This window comes from Solenopsis invicta, chromosome 13 (genome assembly GCF_016802725.1).
Source record: "Solenopsis invicta isolate M01_SB chromosome 13, UNIL_Sinv_3.0, whole genome shotgun sequence".
Lineage (NCBI taxonomy): Eukaryota > Metazoa > Arthropoda > Insecta > Hymenoptera > Formicidae > Solenopsis > Solenopsis invicta.
Genome location: NC_052676.1, coordinates 8,782,923 through 8,803,699, shown reverse-complemented (window position 1 = coordinate 8,803,699; position 20,777 = coordinate 8,782,923). Strand labels below are relative to the sequence as shown.

The 20,777-nt window shown below is 29.8% G+C and overlaps 2 protein-coding genes across 2 annotated transcripts in view; one reads left to right on the top strand and one right to left on the bottom strand.

Moving 5' to 3' along the window:
- LOC105194106 (low-density lipoprotein receptor-related protein 2) overlaps positions 1-20,777 on the bottom strand; it is a 75,368-nt gene that overhangs the window by 23,304 nt on the left and 31,287 nt on the right. Inside the window, exons 3-5 of the mRNA XM_011158837.3 lie at positions 6,883-7,014; positions 3,286-3,540; positions 544-798 (exon numbers count right to left, since the gene is read on the bottom strand). Coding sequence (XP_011157139.2) covers positions 544-798; positions 3,286-3,540; positions 6,883-7,014 — 642 coding nt within the window. The remainder of the gene's footprint in view (positions 1-543; positions 799-3,285; positions 3,541-6,882; positions 7,015-20,777) is intronic.
- Positions 11,307-15,040, top strand: LOC105194124 (venom carboxylesterase-6). Its single transcript, XM_011158865.3, has 8 exons — positions 11,307-11,631; positions 11,887-12,181; positions 13,055-13,252; positions 13,337-13,515; positions 13,611-13,779; positions 13,860-14,195; positions 14,307-14,433; positions 14,512-15,040. The coding sequence occupies exons 1-8, from the start codon at positions 11,434-11,436 to the stop codon at positions 14,744-14,746; spliced, it is 1,737 nt and encodes a 578-aa protein (XP_011157167.1). The 5' UTR covers positions 11,307-11,433; the 3' UTR covers positions 14,747-15,040.

Sequence of the window (20,777 nt, the reverse complement as noted above, 5' to 3'; positions counted from 1 at the left end):
GTCCCGACATCTTCGTTGCTATTGTGATCTACCATTGCAACTTATCAAATTTAATAATATCCGCAAAATATTTAGAAAAGTAAAATACCCATCAAGTATTTGTGTATTCACGTAATAATAACAAAATTAAAATTCAATCTAAAAATTCAAATTCTTCTAATTCTCCGTACGTCAGCTAAACATTACTTATGACACCTTACTCAAACTTCAAACTGTAATCACGGACAGTACGCTCGCGCAATACGGACAAATGGAACTCTATGGCTTTCTCTCTCGCATAGATGCAGTTGAACTCATTTTTGGGCCACGGAAAACAATACAATGCGCTTTCTAGTATTATATGTTCTAAGCATAATGATATCAAAAGTTATTCATTTGTTATTCGATGACATATATCACAATGATGTCGTAAGAGTAACGTTTATTGAGTTGTAACTGACAAATAAAGTCATAATGACGTTATTATGATGTTCTTATGACTTCATATTCTACCTGAGATTGAGTTTAATGTTGCAATTAAGCACATAATTAAATTACACTTACAACATGCTGCTTCCTCGTCCGATCCATCTTCGCAATCCTGTTTTTCATCACACAGCTGAGATCGGTTTATGCATAATGGTTTTCCATCCGGCCCACCTTTCGGGCACATGAACTTGTTTCCTGGACAGACTGTCATTGTGCAGGATTTCTCGTCGGAACCATCCTGACAATCTTTATAACCGTCACATTGATATGCTATGGGAATGCAGAGCGCATTGGCGCATCGAAACTGGTCACTGGTGCAAGGCGGGAAACCTGTGTATTATCAAGACAACTGATTAACGTCAGTTATACGAAATGTCACAATTTATGTTTCAATTTCATATGCATATAGTGTACCATATAGCCGTTGAAAATGTCTCCTGATTAATAAGACAAATAAAAAGGTAAAATTTTTGTTATTAAAAATCTACGTATGATCTACATTTTACAATCATTATTTGTGTTACCGTTATGGTTTATGCTTTACCTTTATAGACAATATTTCATTTATCAAAAAACACGTCCTGATACAGTTTACTTAATATTGTTTAAATAGGAAAAATTAATGAAAGAAAAAAAATAAAATATTTTTCACTAGAAATTTATATGATGGAGAAGATTTTGTTATTAGAGTTTTCACAATTAAAGTTTGAAAGTTCGTCTTTCATAGATACATTGTATATTAATTAAATGATACTTTCTGATAACTTAATAACATACTAGTCTCATATATGAGAGAAATTAATAGAAAAGAGAGTAAAATAGTTACAGATAAAAGCTTCCTAAATACAAACAATGTTGAGAATCATATAAGCAAGATGTATTATTTGTAATGTCAAATATCAATATTATAAAGACACAATATCAATATCTTTATTAGATCATCTTCGGTATATGTCATTAACATTTACAAAATTAGATCGTATTATTATATATTAATATATTCGGTTCAAATAATTAAATTAATTAGAGAAAAAAATATAAATTTCTTCTCAAAATATAAAATTTGCAGTCAATGCAATAAAGTCTAAAATAAATTATTTACTAGAAACCTTCGACCGATGTGAAGATACAATATAAATAATTGAAATGTCTTATTAGTCATAGATAGATTTTACTTTTGATATTTATTGTATGAATTTATATACTCTTTTAAATTGATAAAACTGTGCGCTGAATAAATTTTCAGTTTTGAAACACAGTTCTAAATTAAACAAGAAATATCATGCTAACAAGCATCTAATGTGGCAATACAGTCAATAAAAACCCTTTCCACCTAAAAGACTTTAAAAAAATAAATGTGTCTAAAATAAATCTTTTTTTTATTTGCCATGAAAATGACCTACTATAAATCATGTCCCAATTCTGATCTTCGGTATAACGGATGTTAAAAGAAAATTTTAATCACTTGAAATCTAAACGTCGCATCTTTGGAAAAAATCTCATTTACGTTTTGTATCCATACAGCAATCCAATTGTTGCGAAAAATGTTCAGAAATGTTTCACGTTTTATAATTCTGGAGGATCAAAGATTCTGCAAAATGTTATTTAAAATCTATATAAAATGTTCCAACAGAAATGTTTCTAGAATCTATCACATACAATAAATATGAAAACATATCTAAAAACAAAAAGTATTATGACATCAAAACGACGTCAAAGTGATTCCAAAATAATTAATAAAAGTCACTTTTCGATCAGTCACGATTCACTTATGTCATTATTAGACTTATTGTTTTACTCGGGTATGGTTTGTAAGAATATTAATGCAACAGATTGATACAATTCTTATAAGTGTTTCGTACAATTTTATACACTATGCGATAATAACCATACATTATAAGATAGTATAAATTCATTAAACAGCAAACAATTGCTTTAAGTTGCTTTAACTTTACTTTAATTTAGGAAAATTTATTTTGAGTTATTCAAAGGAAAGTTGAGGAACTTTGTCCAAATATGAATTTGAAATTTTTATTTTTTTTATGTAATAAAAAAACTTGTAATAAGATATAAGTTAGGCAAATAAAATATCATTACCTTATATTAAACATTTATTATTTTAAAAATAATATTTAAATTAAATTTATTATGTTTAGAGCCAACTAGGTGTGGCCAGCAATATTTTTAAAAAATTTTATTTGTTTAAAAAATGTTATTTATTTCAATAATTTTTTGGTAATATTTCAGAAAGATTGAAGATTTTTTCATATTTTCAGCAAATTTAATTTCACAAAGTTCCAAGAATCGTGATAATTTTGCTTTTTCAGAAATGTTGCATACATATTTCACAACTTTTATGAAATATTTCATTTTTTAGTTGAATTACTTTTGAAATATCTCCCAAAAATTTCGGTGCTGTATGCGTATGAACTGTTGCGATTTAAATCTCTATTTTCATCTATAATAAGTTGTATACTCATTCGTAATATGCATTCTGGTAACTGATATAATATAAATAAAGATAACTATACAATACAGAAGGAAGAGAAAGAGAAAAAATGTTATTCAGCAGAAAGCTATGCAATCGAGATCTTACTATAATGTTATTTGTAGGAATTGTCACGAGTGTACTATTGAAGCTCATTACTTTCACAGATGGTACACTCATCAAAGATGATTCTTGATTTGACATAGTATAAATAGAGAAAATTAATAAAAAAAATTTTCTAAATCTATTTGAAAATGACGATTGAAAGGACAAATCAAGGACAAACAAACAAAACACCGAAGAACTTTATTACAAAATTGCGAACTCACTGCAGTGTTCTTCGTCGCTGTTGTCACCACAGTCGTCCCAGTGATTGCACCTTGCGCTCTGCTCGACGCAGCGTTGCGTGATGTTGCACCTGAATTGATCCAATCGACAAGCCGACTTCATATAATTTTCACATCTTTCCTCGTCCCTGCCATTCCGGCAGTCCAAGTAACCGTCGCACTTCTTTTCTTTGGGTATGCAAAGTTCCGGTGTGGTTCCAACGCACCTGAAGTCATCTGGCTGACACTTCCTGTATGCTGCAACACATACCGGAATATCGAATCCTTTGTCACTATTTTGTTCTTATAAATTTTTCGCTGACGGAATATTACATAACAACATCGATACAAATAATAAATACAATCTGGATGATGGAATAAATATTTCGTTGATCTTTTAGGATATTTAGATTCAAAGGAAATTATTTCATCATGAAACCCTTACAAAAATATAATACTAGTAATATTAAATTAGTTAGTACTTATTATTATTTTTTAATGCTTTTAAATATTCAAAATAAATAATTATTCATTATTTAATTTAACAGTGCTAGTATTACATTTTTGTAACAAAATTTATAAAGGATTAAAGAGTTAAATGTGTATATCTGTGTATGTATATCATACGCGTGTACGTCTTTTGAAATTTATTTGTGAAAAATGCATCCAGTGGCGCGTTTGTGAATACAAAACGTGACAAATGTTGTAGCATTCATGTCGCTTTTATGTAACGTGCATCAAAAGGCGATTTGAAATTGATCACGCTTTCGGCTCAAAATGGTTTCGCGTGATAACTCGCATTAGCTACACATAACGTATACGGCCATATCTTGACGATCACTTGATGCGACACGTTCGAGTCATTGATAAACACGCAGAATGAGCCTGATATCGCAATCCGGAACGTGATTTTTTTCGCTTAGCTCGTGCAATATTAAGATAAGAGAAACAAAGAAGAAAAGTAAGATGAGCGGCTGCGGACTTTTTTAATTTTAATTTCACAATTAATTTAATTGTGGAATGTTTTAATAAAATGGGTTTTTTTCTTTTTAATTTGAAACATTTCTTTAAAAATGTTTCATTATTTTATTGTCCTTTCAGTTCTTTCTTGATAGAAAGTAAAAAAATATTAGAATAAAATTATACTCTGGCGAAAATTTTTCTTAGAATTCTTTATATAGTTTTTCAGAATTTCTGTACAAATTTTAGAATTTTTTATAATTTCTATATAATTTTATAACTTTTCAAAAATTTGTTCAAATTTTCTCAAATTGGAAAATTTTTCGGAAATGTTGAGAAAATGTAATGCTCCTAGAATTTCTTTATATATGTAAATTTTGAAATATTTTAAGATTTCAAAGATTCTTTACACACATCTTATAGTTTTTGAAGAAAACTTATAAACCTTGAAAAAGTTTAAGGTATTTTTTAGGAATTACAAATTTAAAAAATAAAAAAACTTTTTAATATTACAAGAAATCTTGCGTCAGGATAATGAATTATATGTTTGAGTAAATAATTATAATTTATTAATAATTATTAATTCAAATAACATAATTTAAATAAATAATTATTTAAATAAATAAGCTCACAAGTTTGATAGCTCTTAACTCTTAGAAGTATTCTAATGCTAGAGTTGGATAAGTTAATATACTCTTTGAACTAAATCAAGTAAAAATTAATGGCTTATAAAATTATTTTAATTACATTAAAAGTTACATGAACAAAAAACAAACTCAATTAAGAGTTACGTTAAGATTAAATTAAATGAAAAGTCGATTTTGAGATGCATTATTCATATTAAATTAAAAATTTGTAATTTTTAAAATTAGATTATTTCAAGTAATTATAATGTAAATCATCAATTAAATTTTTAATATGTTATTTGTAAATTAAATTTATATAATAAAAAAATACTGTTTTTTTTATTTAAGAATGTATTGTTTCTTTTAATCTTTTTACATGAATAAATATTTAACTTAAAAGAAGTTAATAAATTAAAGTTTGTCTTTCAAAAGTCAAAGTTAAAAATTAAATAATTTTAAATTAAATAAATAAAAAAAGGTTTCCAACTTAGAATTACAGAAAATTATGAAATTTTAGCAGTAAATTCATTCTGAAAAGGTAAAATCAACATCTGAAGATTAGCTCATTTTTATTTTATTATTTACCAAAAGAAGAAGATAAAACAAAATTTTAAAGATAAATTTTATTTTTTAAATAAGATGTATTGATTAAGAAACTCATCTTGTTTAAAAAATTATACAAAATTAATAAACAAAAGCGGGGGCAATATATTCTCAATATTCTAATATTTTCATCAAAAAATTATTATAATTTTTTTAAACAATTGATAAGCTTTCTAATCGATAAACCTTACTAAAGAAATAAATTGACAATGTAGATGTGTAAAGTCTTATTAAAAGAAATAAATTTTTTCTCTAAAATTTTGTTCTATCTTCTTTTGTTGGTGAATAATAAAATAAAAACAAAAAATAGTCTAACTTTCAAAGGATGCTTTCATCTCTTCAGAATAAATTCGGGCAAACAAATTGTTTATTACATGTCTTCTATATACTACCAAATAAAGTTCCATAATTTTTTGAATTTTCGAGTTGGAGGCCTTTTTTTATGTTAACCTTATGTTAAAAGGTATTAACTTTTTAATTTTAGTTTTTATAATCGACATCTTACTTTATTATTTAGCTTCCAACTTTTCAACTAGTCACTAACAAAACTTATCTAATCCTAATAATCAAGAGAGAGTTAGAAAATATTCGGCAAAAGTTTAAATAGGACATTGCGATTCAAAAAGTCGGTAATTATAAGTAATACAGAAGTAGCTTTGACACTTTGAAGACCGGCAGTGGAAGAAAGAAGAGCATTATCGGTCTCAGTAAAATATTTACAAATCACAACCTTCATTTTTACAACTTCAGTGAGCGTAATGTCGCTGATTTAACAATGTGTAACGTTATCGTGACAGCTCGATAATTTAGTGAATCCTAGCGTGAAGAATCTGTCTAATCGCTGTGCAGCTGCTACTACTTAGCCACGCTTTTATGCGAGCGGCCTTGTCATTTATGATAATTTTATCACGTAGTGTCTTTCAGTACATTATTGCAGTATACTCAAATAATTAATATCCCATTAAATTCATGTATAGTTGATATTTTTGAAGTCACTTGTTAATAATTGTTTCCTTGCATTATTCATAACAGAAAAAGAAAAAGAAAGAGAAATAGAAATGCAAAATTATTCGAAATTTTTAATTGCACGCGAAATATTGCAGCGATAATCTTTTGTTTTTGAACACGGAAGGATTAGTTTTCAGTGGATAGAATAATTAGCTGAGTAGAAAAAAAACACGCAAATCAGCAGTTTTGGCAAAAGTGACAGTTTCAATAAAAATAGATGACACGTATAAAAAACGCTGATGTGGCCTCGTGTCTTCTTCCGAAAAGACATGCTAACGCATTAGCGTAAGTTATACGATACGTGAGAATATATATATTTTTCTACATCTGACGTCATACGCGATATGATAGAAATGAACGAGAAGGATTAACGTTGACAAAGATGATTGCAATTTGTACTCACTACAGCCGTCTTCATCAGTGCCATCGACGCAATCGACGGTCATATCACATCGTTGATGCGGGGGTATGCAGTATGTTTTGTTGAAACTGTATTGGCCACACGTGATTTGACCAATCTCGCAATCAGGCGGCGCTGAAACCAAATTTTAAAAAATTAATAAATTAAATAATTTACGTGATTAAGATAGGAGTTTGATCTTTTATGGCCTAACGTGTTATATGGCAATAAAAATGATTACAATTGCCATAATCTATAATCATTTTCGTTGCCAACTATATTTAAATTACGTTAATTGCAATTACTTTTTAGTTAACGTAACACATTGTGTTATGATTACTAACATTATAACATTATACAATTGTAACTAAAGCTAGACCGGTTAACGATAATTATATTAACATTCAATTATAGCCACAAATACTAAATACTTTTTTCTCAGTGTACCATAAAATGATCTTAAATTGTTTCCTAATTAAAATTTCTCATTATTTAATCAGAAAACAACTAATTCATCATATTCTTATACAGTACCAAAATTTTTCAGAGAAATTATCTTAGAAATAATTCAACTGAAAAAAAGAAACATTTCATAAAAGTTACGAAATATGTTTGCATTTCTAAGACATCTCTGGGATAGCAAAATGTCCGCGATCCTTGGTACTTGCAAAAAAAAAATGCTGAAAGATTACTATAATTATTGAAAAATACAAAATTTTTCTGAAATATTACTAAAAAGTTATTGAAATTGCTAAAGTATTGATGATCCTAATCTTCTGAATATAATAAAAACGCTTAAATATTTTAGCTACAAACTGCAATTCTTTTATCCGTTAGGACAATTTAACCCCCAGATAACCAAATACGTAACTTTCTGTGCAATTCAGCGTAATGCATAAAATATTATTTTTCAATAAATTAAATAGAGATAGCTTCAGTCATAGCAAAATTTTGATGCTGAAATAATATTTCATATGTTTTAATTCATATCAAACTGCGCGCTGTTATTTTCGGTTTCAGACATAGCTCTCAAAAATAAAACACAATTAAAATTGAAAATTTAATTCAATAATACGAATGTTAATTTGCATCTCTAAAATCTCCCCACCCCAAAGAAAGTGAAAAATGCATTTAATTTAATTTATATTTTTCAATTTTAATTATATTTTATTTTTTAGAGCTGTGTTTGAATTCAAATATAACGGCCCACAGTTCGATATATGAATAATTGAAACATATTTGTTGTACACAATTCACGATCTTGAATTTATATTGTATATTAGTTTTAGATTTCAGTTTTTTTAGTTTACTTTTACTTTATCTTTCGTTTAATTTTTTCGATACAAACATAAATTTTGTAGATTATTTTTTTTATTAATAAACAAATGGTTATTATTATTTTTATTCATTTTTCGTAATATTTTTTAAAAAATTAATTAACACAAGACAAAAACGTGCTTATAAAATAAAGATACTATAATATTACTTTCCAAATTATTATTGACGTTAAACAATCACATTATTTAAATAATATTCATATATTTTGTACGTTAGTTTTACTTAAAGTGTAATAATAATTGAAATTTATTTGATTATTTTAAATGCCTGTATGTCTTGATTAACTAAAAGTTTGCTGAATTTACTAGTCAAAATGATGCATAAAAAAATATTAAAAAAGATATAGATTTTTTAATTTCTAATGTTTCTAAATTATGTTCGAAATGTGTCAGTTTAAAATTACGTAAAAATTAAAATAGAAAACTTTGTTTATATATATAGTAAAATATTAATAAATTGAAATGTGGTTAAATAAACTTCCATCATTTATATTATTTATATTATAAAAATTCAGGCGTTAAAAAACATGAATATCCACTTAAATGTTAAAAAAAAACTTGTCCTGTCGTCGAAGGCAACGAAGTAAACTTTTGCTTGGATGTATTAATACTCAAGCAGAAAATTTGTCTAATTGGAAAATTTTAAAAAACCCAATTTGAAAATTTAAGAATTTACTATATGACAATGTTCAAAAACGTTTCTATTGCAACATTTAATATCTCGAGATTTTAAAAACATTTCTGCTGTAAAATTTCATGTGGCATTTTATGGTATCCTTTCAGAAGTGAATTGTGAATTTGTACGTGAAATGTGAAAGGTTTAAACATTTCTGAAAACTTTCTACAACAATCAGTTCTACATAGGTTCTTATGTTATTGGTACAAATCTTGGGAACTTTTTAACTCGAATAAAATAAAAATATTCAAGTAATTTAGAATCTAGATTCTAGATAATCGGTGAAGATCTAAAATTGTACAAAGCACGAATGCGATTTGACCTTTGCATGCAATTGACCCCACAAGGAACTATCTACCGTGAGCCTCTCAAAGACACAACTTTTGAACTATTTAAGGCTCCTATTTGCCGTGGGCCATATTGAAATTGTGACGTCAGAAGAAATTGCATGAAATGACATGTAATTTTGTCCGATGTGCCATTTGTAAATAAAACCAATTTGGATAAAACAGACTACTCAGATGGCTTTAAAACACTTATAAAAATAGGTCAAGACTATCCTTTTTCCATCTAACAGTCAGTAAATAGTCGTAAAAAGCACGCTTACTCAAACAGGAAAACACATGGATAGCTATTAAAAGGAAAAAGTGAAAAATGTGCTTTTATGTATAAAATTCAAAGAAACTCTACTTAGGTCCATTTTTATGAATTTGGTAAATACGAGACAAGTCATATTTTCATAATGAAACACATAATAACAAAATGACAACATCTCATCGTCAATCTGTCACGTTTCACGTCTATTAGTTCTAATTTTGTCCGCGACAGAATGTCGCTACCGTCAACGCGGAGTTCTCAGCTGAAAAGTCAGAAGCCTTAAGAGGATGCTAAAGTAACAAAAGAACTTCCTCGATGTCGGTCCTACAGATTACTGCAGATTATTTTTCGAGCAAGACCTGGCTATTGCTCTTTGTCCATCGCATAAATCTGTCTTTGTTTTTTGATTATTTTGCCATCTGCGAAAAGTCCTATCAACTACTGTTGACTACCATATTGCTCTGTTTATGACAGTTCAGAATAATTTTAATTTTTTTAATTCAGTTGAGAATAATTTTCCAATTTTTTTCGTTTTCATTATCCTTATATAGCGTCCATTATATATTACTGTCTATATCTTTACTGCCTTTAATTGTGGAAAAGGATTTTTAAATCTGTAAATGCAATTAGAAGAACGGCATGCCCGAAAATTAACGTTCGGTCGGTAAAAAAAGGACGACTTTAGCATCCCCTTAAACACACAAATGGGTCTGAGAGACCCCATATGAAGTTTCGAATGCTTGCTGTGTAAAGATGGAATGAGATAGGAAGTTCGGATCAGGCCGTAAAAAAAAAGTTTGAAATCTCTTCTTTCGATTAATATGGTTGATTAACTTTTTTGGTCATTTAGAATTCGGATGGCACGGCAGCAAAGTTTTGTTAGGTCAATGGGACACATATAGTATGTGAGTGAAACTTTTTTGTGAGTAATTTTATGTAAACAAACTGGGCAAAACACGTTCAAACAGATCCGTACGCGTACATTACTTTGTCTAAAGTTAAAATGCTATAGTGCCATGAAAGAGAGGACGTCTGCGTAAGGTTCAAAATATATTATAAAACACATTAATTTTCAATTTTAGACACCTTGAGTTTATCAAAAATACCTCATATTCGCCTTGTTACTAATTGTAAGCATATTTTTTAATATAGTTAGGCAATGGCAATGCCATAACTTTTTTTTAAAGTTAGTTAGTTAAGACTTTTAAAGTTAGTTAAGACTCTTTAGCTTTAAAACGCCGTATTGTAAAGTCTTGAAAAGTTTTTTGTTCCAAAGATATGATTTTTTTTTTAAAGTAAATTTTTAGACATCCAAAAACATTTCATATTCTCCTTGTTATATAATTATACTTTTTAAAAGGAATGACAATATCATAATTTTTTTTTTTGAAGGTATGACTCTTTAGATTTAAAACGCCGTATTTGAAAGTCCTTAAAAGTTTTTTGTTGCGGAGATATGATTTTTTAAAGAAAAAGTGGATTTTTGAACAATTTCTCATTTTTGCTTAATGGTTTTTTTTTTATAACTTCACAATAAATTATTTTTCGACAATGCCAATTATGCAGTCACATTTCTGAGATTCTAAACTTTCATGTGGAAAAAAGATTGTGGAAAAATGTTGGTTGGAACCAAAACTATAACTTCTCAAAGTTGAAAAAGTCTCCCAAACCCGAAAATGTGTTTACCTATTTTGCGGGATCCGTGTGTTTAAGGATTAAGACACATATCAGCGCATTTATCAAAATTTTTGTCAATTCATGATGCCGTTATTGTGTAATATTTGTACAATGTATCTAAGATGTTATCAAATTTGAGACAAATATTTTGTTCTAAAGAGGTTTATCTAATATGTGTATCAACGCATGCGTCAAAAACGTCTTTATGTAATAAACAACTAAACCGGGAAAAGTGTCAGTGTATCTGAACAAGAACAACTGGGAATCATGCTGCTGAAACTTTTGATCGCCTTGATTTGTTTCGACTTTATTGTTCACGCCAATAGAGATGAGATTGCTCCAAGGGTCAAAACATCATTGGGAGGACTAAAAGGCTATTACAAAATCTCGCATAATGGTAGAAAATATGAGGCGTACGAAGGGATCCCTTACGCATTACCACCTATTGGAAAATTACGATTTAAGGTACATAGTTACATTAATTATTGACGTCAATATTAATATAGAGCTATAACTTTTAATGGCACTTCTTATGTATAATAAAATGAAAATAAATTTTTACAATACACAGCATATATGCTTTTTCAAAGTTTCAGATTAAAAATATTTCGTCAATTGCCCTCAGTTACTTAGAAATCAAATTTTCATAAAATCTTTCTAGCAAAAAAATAAAAAAAAATTTTAGTCAAAACTTTTCAAAATTATTTTCTTTTTTTGCAGCCTCCTCGACCAATACCGGCATGGATCGGTGAACTATCGGCTACAACATTTGGTTCCATGTGTATTCAATATAATTACAAAGCTTCGGAGAAGGTTAAGGGTGCCGAAGATTGTCTGTATTTAAACGTTTACGTACCAGCACAGGAAAGAGAGAGAAATAAAACTCTACTGCCGGTATTATTTTGGATCCATGGTGGAGCATTTCAATCTCAAAGCGGCATGACAGAGAAACCAACATATTTAATGGATCATGATGTTATATTTGTTACGATCAACTATCGATTGGGAGTAATGGGTATATTTTTATTAAATAATTATACACTATCATTTATAAATCTGAAAAAAGTTTTTAAAAAATATTTTAATTATGCAAATCGAGAACATTTATATCAAATTTTTTTTTATAAGCTCTTTAATTTTAAAATTAAAAACATATTTGATAAAAATAAATGTTTACATAAAAAATTCGATGCTATTTCAAGAAAAAATGTATCACTTAAAAAAAAAACATTTTAAAGCTTAAAAAACCGACGTTAAAAATCTTTCACGTTAATATTTGTCTGATGAAGATTTGTGTGATTTTTATCTATTACATTAAGTTATTAAAGTCAAAATAGAATACAAATTTTCAAATTTGTGTGATTTTGGAATAAAACATCATAGGAACGGAAAACAAATTTTTATTGTTTTATATATCTTTTCTTTAAAATGCATTTTTAAACATTTCTCTACGACTTTCTTTCTTGATACTTATAACTTTTTATGTTAGAAAATCGCAAGCGTTCACCAGTTTATCAACGTAATGTAAGATTAGTAGTGTTTTTAATGGTTAATAATGTTATTAAAAATAATATTCTGATGTTATAGTTTATTTAGTCATGTGTTTTAATACAGATAAGATCTCAATCTAATCCGCTATAGCAATTTTAAAATAAATATACACGGTGATTATTAATGGTTGTACTCACTTTTTACTGTAGGAGCATGATCTCCCGACGCATTTGTAATTTCTAATATAATATAATAATATGTTAGAAGTACATATTCGTCGTAAATTATACTCCTATGGTAAAAAATTTAAAAACCAGTAATAATCACCCTGTATACATAATTTTGTTTTGATTATCTTATGTCTTTATTTTAAAATGATTTTTTTTTTAATTATTAGGTTTTCTTAGTACTGAAGATGAAGTAGTTCCTGGCAACATGGGCCTGAAGGATCAAAATATGGCACTGCGTTGGGTATCGGAGAACATTGAATGGTTCGGTGGCGACCAGAAGAAAGTGACGTTGGTCGGCTTGAGTGCGGGCGGTGCAAGTGTGCATTATCATTACTTATCGCAACTCAGCGCGGGTCTCTTCCGAGGTATTTTTATGAAACGATAAAATTCATGATTAAATATTGTCCATATTACATTAAACTACTATGTCATAATTTTATATAATACAGGTGGCATATCGTTCAGCGGTACAGCGTTTGATTGTTGGGCCCAAACTGAAAACTCCTTTGAAAAAGCCAAGAAATTAAGTGATTTAATGGGATGCCCTACAACTACCTCTAGAGCTATGATACGTTGTATGAGATATCGTCCAGCTCGAGCAATTGTTCGGGCTGTAGGTGAATTTATGGTGAGACTCGTTTCTTTCTTTATTGTCTTGAAAGTATTCAAGAACAATGCGTATGATTCTCGCGCATGGATGTAAAAAGTACTTTGAGTTTTTAGCCATTCTTAGGCAATCCTTTCACTCCTTTCGGTCCAGTACCGGAGAGGTTTGGCGATGAAGCACCTTTCATCGACAGAACACCTTTTGAAATTATCAATAGCGGAGACGTCCAAGATATACCTTGGGTTACGGGAGTAGTTAGTGAAGAAGGCCTTTATCCCGTAGCTGGTAAGACGACGCGGAAAATAATAAAAAAATTGTTTTCTCCTTAATGATATCTATTATAAGTATTAATTAACTTATCGTAGAGTTTATTACCAACGATCAACATCTGAAACAATTGAACGACAATTGGGATATCCTCGGGCCATACTTCCTTGATTTTAACTATACCATTCCCAAAGACAAACATGTCGAAATTGCTCGTTTCATTAAGAATCATTACTTTGGTACAAAACCGATAGATCAACAGAGTACAAAAGAACTGATACACATGGCGAGTGATCGTTTCTTTGTAGCTGACAGTGAGAAAGCTGCGCGAATGCAAGCTAAAATAAACCAGAATCCAGTCTGGTACTATTATTTCAGTTATAGAGGAGCGCAAAGTTTAAGTAATCATCTCAGCGGTACCACTGTGAATTATGGTAAGTCTAAGAAATACCTGCAATATTATAGGATAAAAATAAATATAAATATTCTCTTACATGCCTTTTAAAGAATTTTATGTCAAAATATCGTTCTTTTGTCTTTTTTAGGAGTCTGTCATGCTGACGACACATATTACGTGTTAGATACGCCCTTTATAGATCCAACAACAACGCAAAATGATCGCGAACTGCAAAAACAGTTAATCGATTTTTGGATATCCTTTGTCACCGAGGGGTAAGCGTAAAATACTACATACAGTACTGAGTATAAATTCACACAATAAAAAAGTATTTAATTTTTCAAATTTTTCAGAATTCCGAAAATAAGAAATGTGGAATGGTCACAATTAGATCCTTTAAAGAAAGAATTTCATTACTTGCATATAGCTGGTCCTGATCAAATTAACATGGATAGCAATGCTAATCTTGGAGAAAAAGAATTCTGGAATTCAATTAATTTCAATGAGAATGTATTAAAGCGCACAGCTGGAATTAATAAAAAAAAAGCTTTAAGATTCCTGACTCCTCAGCGGAGAACACTGAGTTGATGGTAGCGACATTCCGTCGCGGACAAAATTAGTACTAATAGACGTGAAATGTGACAGATTGACGATGAGATGTTGTCGTGCATGTTATTACGTGTTTTATTGTAAAAATATGACTTGTCTCGTATTTTGCGATTCGATTAATTAAGCTTGTATTTTATTTCATTTATAAAACAGTAGCAAATCTGTGATCCATGTAAGTTTTAAATTCAAATTATTAATTAATTTATTGATTTCACAAAATTTCGGACACACTTAAATAAATTAGTTAATTCTTGTTATAAGATGAAATTAATATAAGCTAAAAAATATATTTGAGTTTAGAACTTAATACAAATTTACGTTTAAAATGAAATAATATTTTAAACAAAATTTAAATCTAATTTTTAAAAAATGTATGTCCCATATTCCAATAATAATTAAGGCTCCTGAGTACTCGCCGCGGCCATATTGAAGTCGTGACGTCAGAAGTGAGAAATTGCGTAAAATGGATGTAATTTTGTTCGACGTGTTATTTGCAAATAAAACCAATTTGGATAAAACAGACTAATCTGATGGCTTTAAAATACTTGTAAAAATGGGTCAAGACAATCCTTTTTTTGCCTAGCAGGCAGTAAAGTATAGTCGTAAGAAACATGTAAAGTGAAGCTATTTAAATAGGAAAACACATGGTTAAGTTAAAGTTTCCGACGTGCCATTTGTTAATAAAGACAAATTGGATAAAATAGACTAATCAAATGGCTTTAAAACAAGTGTAAAAATGAATTAAGACTATATCCTTTTTTCGACTAGCAGTCAGTAAATAGTCGTAAAAAGCACGTAAAGTGACGCCTATTCAGACAGGAAAACTCGGATAGCTATTGAAAAGAGTGAAAAATGTGCTTTTATATATAAAATTCAAAGAAACTTTACTCGCGGTCCATTTTTACAAATTTGGTAAATATGAGACAAGTCATATTTTCACAATAAAACACATAATAACAAAATAATATGCACGACAACATCTCATCGTCAATCTGTCACATTTCACGTTTATTAGTTCTAATTTTGTCCGCGACGGAATGTCGCTACTGTCAACACGGAATTTTCGGTTGAGAAGTCAGGAGCCTTGAATGTATGCAATATATTCACAGTTCTAAAGACTGTTTTAAACAGTTTCTATTGTCAGCGTGATCAGAGGCTTAAAATATATGTATACAGAATTGCAAAACAGAAAATTTCCACTTTTTGAATAATTATCTAGGATAATTCATCCAGGAATCAATACGAGGAAGAATTCAGAAATGTTGCGTCTGAAGAGATCTCCCGCGACCGCTTGTGCAGCGTGCAACACGCAAAGGGTCGTTCGTGCGACACGAGAGCGCCGAGAGTGCAGATTGTATCGTGGTGCTATAATTGCGCGCGAACATAATCGGCCGGTTGTCGATTCGATGGGCGATCGAGGGAAGCACCCTCTCGATCGCTTAATACCGGATGGCACCGACAATCACGCTGCCGTACTATCGGTTTAACTCTCTCTTTTCCAAATAACGCACATGAATCAGTCATTTGAAAAGTCACACGAGGCAAGTTTTGTTAATTTCAAAATTGAGATATTAGGAGATTTAAAATTAGAGAAGATTGAAACAATTTCCTTCAATGATCACTTTAGTTTAAATCAGTGATTCCCAAAGTGGTCCAGGTGGACCCCCAGGGGTCCAAGGGAGACTCGACGGGGGTCTACGTTGGCGTGAAAAAAAAAATGAGGGTTCACAAGTTGTAAGTGAGAGTCCACGAAAATTTATCTGGTTTCGATAGTAAAGAACAAAAATGTTGGCTTAGCTTTACCTATCAATATAGGCAGATAATACACTACTCAAAAAAAGGGAGCAAAAAAAAGTTTCAAATTTTTCGGTGATTTTTGACAGGCTGTATTTCGGTGAAAAATGATCGTAGACTTTAAAAAAGCATTTTGAAACTTTAAGATTCTAATTTTGAGAATATGGTAGAAATGCAGCAGCAGGGGGTCCACTGAAACCAGTAAAATTTTGAAAGTGGTCTACGAGAAAAAAAGTTTGGGAACCTCTGGTTTAAATGTTCCTTTACTAACAATAAATATTATATCAGATCTTCAAATATTTACTTGAAAAATACCGCAAGACAATGACTGTATATTTTCTTTACGTTACATTCTCTGAAAATACACTGTCAGTAATGAATCACTTTAGCATACTGGAATTCAAATTTGCATTTTTTTTAACAATTATTTCTTTTTCAAAAATAAAGTTAAATACTTTTCTTATAAATAACATCTTTCTTATAAATAATCTGTTATTTTATAATATCCTTAAAAGACTGTACATACATTTACAGAATTTTCTGAGATCTGTTCCTTTTGCCTGACCTTCTTGCGCGGTTTACCTTTTCTCTTTTTTTCCCCAACATGGAAAGAAAAAAGAAAAGATGAATCGTGCAAGAAGTGTAATTATAAAAGGAACAGGTCGCTAATTAAAAAATTCTATTCTATATCTAAAATGATGGGTAAATATCTAAGGCTCACTAAAATAAAGCAATTAATAATAGCTGGGTTATAAGCACCAGCAAAATTTACAATGTTAGACAGACGTTTCGACTTTTATTCGGTTATCTTCAGTGTTAAATTTTTAAACCTCAAATTATAATATTATAAAGGATCCGATGTAAATTGTAAAAAATTAAAATATAATGAAAACTATTTTACATGTACTCATTTCATTCAAAAGCAACATAAGTTAAAATTTTAGAAAATTGGTTTTTTTTAGAAAAAGAGAGAGAGAGAAAAATAATTAAGTTTTGAAAGTGATACGTCCCACTTACTTAGGAGATAACGTATGAAATAATAAGGCACTTCTTTTCACATTTGTAATTATTTTTAGTACTGTAGTTGTAAAAACTAGTTTTCGTTCAATTCTTTAAAAGTAAGATATTTTTTATTTATATTATTTTTCATATAAATGACCAATTCATATGTAACCGACTATTTTTTAAATTCTTTACTTCAGAGATAGAATTTTCGTGACTTTATGAATTACAAATTTTGTTCATTTCTGCTTTCGACTGTTCCGGTAAATATTCATTAAATCGATTTCGAGATATTAGAGTAAACTGGCTCGAAAACGAGATTTTATAATAGATGCCTATGAAGAAGTAATTGGCGGACAGGGAAGGAGGGGGATGGATACCGAGGAGAAAGTTGTCGAGCGCGGAATTGGAACCGATTCCACGACAAAACGAGATACAATCGTGCTAGTGGATCCGTTTCATCGAATGACACACGCGACACTTCTGTACACTGTCCTCGAAAGAGGGTCACACACACAGCGTTGCTTCCGGTTTTACATTGTCACCCGCATAACAAACGGTCACTTCGCGATGGCCTAGGCAAATGGCGAATTCCAAAGAGGGAACAAACGATGCACCATCGTGCTCTCAAGAAAAATCGAACTCAATTTACTACAGCCTACTTTTTTTATAACAAAAATAATATTTACTAGGATTGGGTAAGTTAATCTATTTAACTAAATAAAATCAAAGTTAATAACTTGTAAAATTAATATAGTCACGTTAAAAATTATATAAACAAAAAATGAACTGAATTAAAAGTTACGTTAAGTTAAATTAAATGTTAGTTTTGAAAAGCATTATTCACGTTATATTAGAAATTTGTAACGTTTAAAAGTTAAATTATTCAAAAGCATAATAACAATATCATAATATGAATCATCAAACAAATTTATATTTTATTTGTAAAGTAAGTTTACGTGAAATAACAAAGTCATATTATTTTTTATGTAGAAAAGTATTTTTTTCTATTATAAATTTTTTTTTTAGAAAAATTTTTAACTTAGAAGAAAGTTGATAAATTAAAATTTATGTGTTTTAAACATAATTAATTAAAGTTAAAAAATAATCATTTTAAATTAACTAAGTTAAGTCAATTTATTAACTTTCTAACTGTATTATTTAACTTTAAACATTTTAACTAATTACTATCTAACTTTGTATATCTTTTTTATTAATTAATGCCTAAGGACGAATTTCTTTTATTTTTTAAAGAAATTTTTTTCGAGTCCATGTAATTCTGATAACACAAAATGTCATATGGATGTTTTATGGATGTTCTATAGACGTCCAAGAAACGTCCATGAAACTTCTTGTGCTATGAAATGTGTAAATTTGCGGGTATTAAAAAAAATTGTAATATATTATTAGGAAGAAATTTGGTATCATACAATTAAATTTGACAGAAAAGCTCGCAGAATCGAACATTGTTTTTAAAAAGTTGCAAGAATCACAAAAAAAGAATAATTTTGTTTTTACAGAGGTCTGCGCCCTTATATTCCACGTTATTTTGAAACATCTCACAAACGGTGTTTTAAAGAGATATTTTAAACGCTGAAATTTTTGCCACTTCGCTAATTCAAGTATCTTCTCCCCGCTTTCAAGTTTAAAAAAACAATCTTGATTATTCTCGCCCGCATGGAAAAATAACGCGAGGCACGAATTGCATTTATAAACACTTCCTGTAATGTAAAATCCGATGATAAGGAGCGATCACAAAAGCGGTCACGTAATCAGTCATATGGAAAAAAATGTCGGACAAAGAGACTAAGCACTTCCGAGAGGAAGCCTCGGATTTTCGCCGAACACTTCCGGCACGAGATTTACCGCAAGCCATACATGGTTCGAGACAATCTATTTTCCGTTCGTAAACAGGAAGAGCGCATCAAAAATCGACCGTTCCAAGGTCACGATTATAATCGCGCCGAGCGAATTCGTGTTGTGTAAATTTATTAAAATTCCAGAAAAGTCGTCCCACAGAAAAGTCGACATAAATACTGTCTTTCGATAAATACTGTCTCACTTCTACCAGGATTTATGTCAATTTAAAGCGTAAGACTTATTTTCCGAATTTTTCTTCGAGTGCTTAACAAACAAAGTTTTCACTGTCAAGACCACTACGCAGCTAGGCGCTAAATTAATTTTTTACACGTGCAGCCGCGGGGTCTTCACAGCCGTAAATCCAGGCCTGCCGGTCAGGAGTACTGAATGAAGACGTTGGTTTCATTCTGAAAGTTCTTTCACCGCGAGCTGTATAATGGGGACAGCGGACGATCGTGGATTATACACGCATCCCTCTTTATTATTACTTAACGAAGCACTTCACCATTAATTATTCATCAGCACGAACAGTGGAGCATATTTTTCCGATTAAATTTCACGTTCGAAGACATGCTCCAATTTCATTGAAATTCCGATTGTTCCACGAAATACATTCATCGCGGTCACGCGGGAAGGTACAATACGACAATAAAATTGAATAACGACGATGAGAAAATAAATAAAAACTTTCATATGTCTTAGAAATTTTGAGCCCTTTGCGAACTCTAAATAAAATGTATGGCAAAATGGCAGTTTATAAAATAACTCTTTTCATTTTTGTGCGTTACAAACTTTTGTAACTGATCTAATGCGCTATAGAGAAGCATTTGTAAAAGCGTTTTCTTTAAAGGAAATTCAAGGTATTATCGATAGTATTACATAAAACAAATAGTCAAAGAAAAATTTTTTAATCAAGCCGAATGTCAATGCCTAATAGTAAATAATATTTATGTGACATCTTTTACAATTTTGAATTCATGCGCGTTTATTATTTATCAGTTCTAAAACACAGTGATAAACTGAAGCTGGAATACGTAACGTTATGCTATTTTATGTTCATTAGAGAATAAAATTATTATTAAATTGCTTGTCAATTTAGTTTGTGACATGGAGCATACATTAGTACTGTGTTTCAAAATCGACAAACAATCTGCGAGGGCACTGTAAAAGAAATTTAGTAAATTTACACAAATAATAAATGTAAAAATTATACGATTAGTCCTATAAAAACTTATGTCATTTTATAGAAATCAAATAATTTCACAAAACAATATGTGAGATATGCTTTTATTGCGTAAACATGTCTTATTTTATATGGAAAATTATATAATACATGACAGGATGTTTGAACTAT

Bases quoted from the DNA above. Each gene is read 5' to 3' on its own strand.
- LOC105194124 (XM_011158865.3), top strand. From the start codon at position 11,434: ATGCTGCTGAAACTTTTGATCGCCTTGATTTGTTTCGACTTTATTGTT. The intron at 12,182-13,054 runs GTATATTTTTAT...TTTAATTATTAG, and splicing joins CTATCGATTGGGAGTAATGG to GTTTTCTTAGTACTGAAGAT. The intron at 13,516-13,610 runs GTGAGACTCGTT...TTGAGTTTTTAG, and splicing joins GGGCTGTAGGTGAATTTATG to CCATTCTTAGGCAATCCTTT.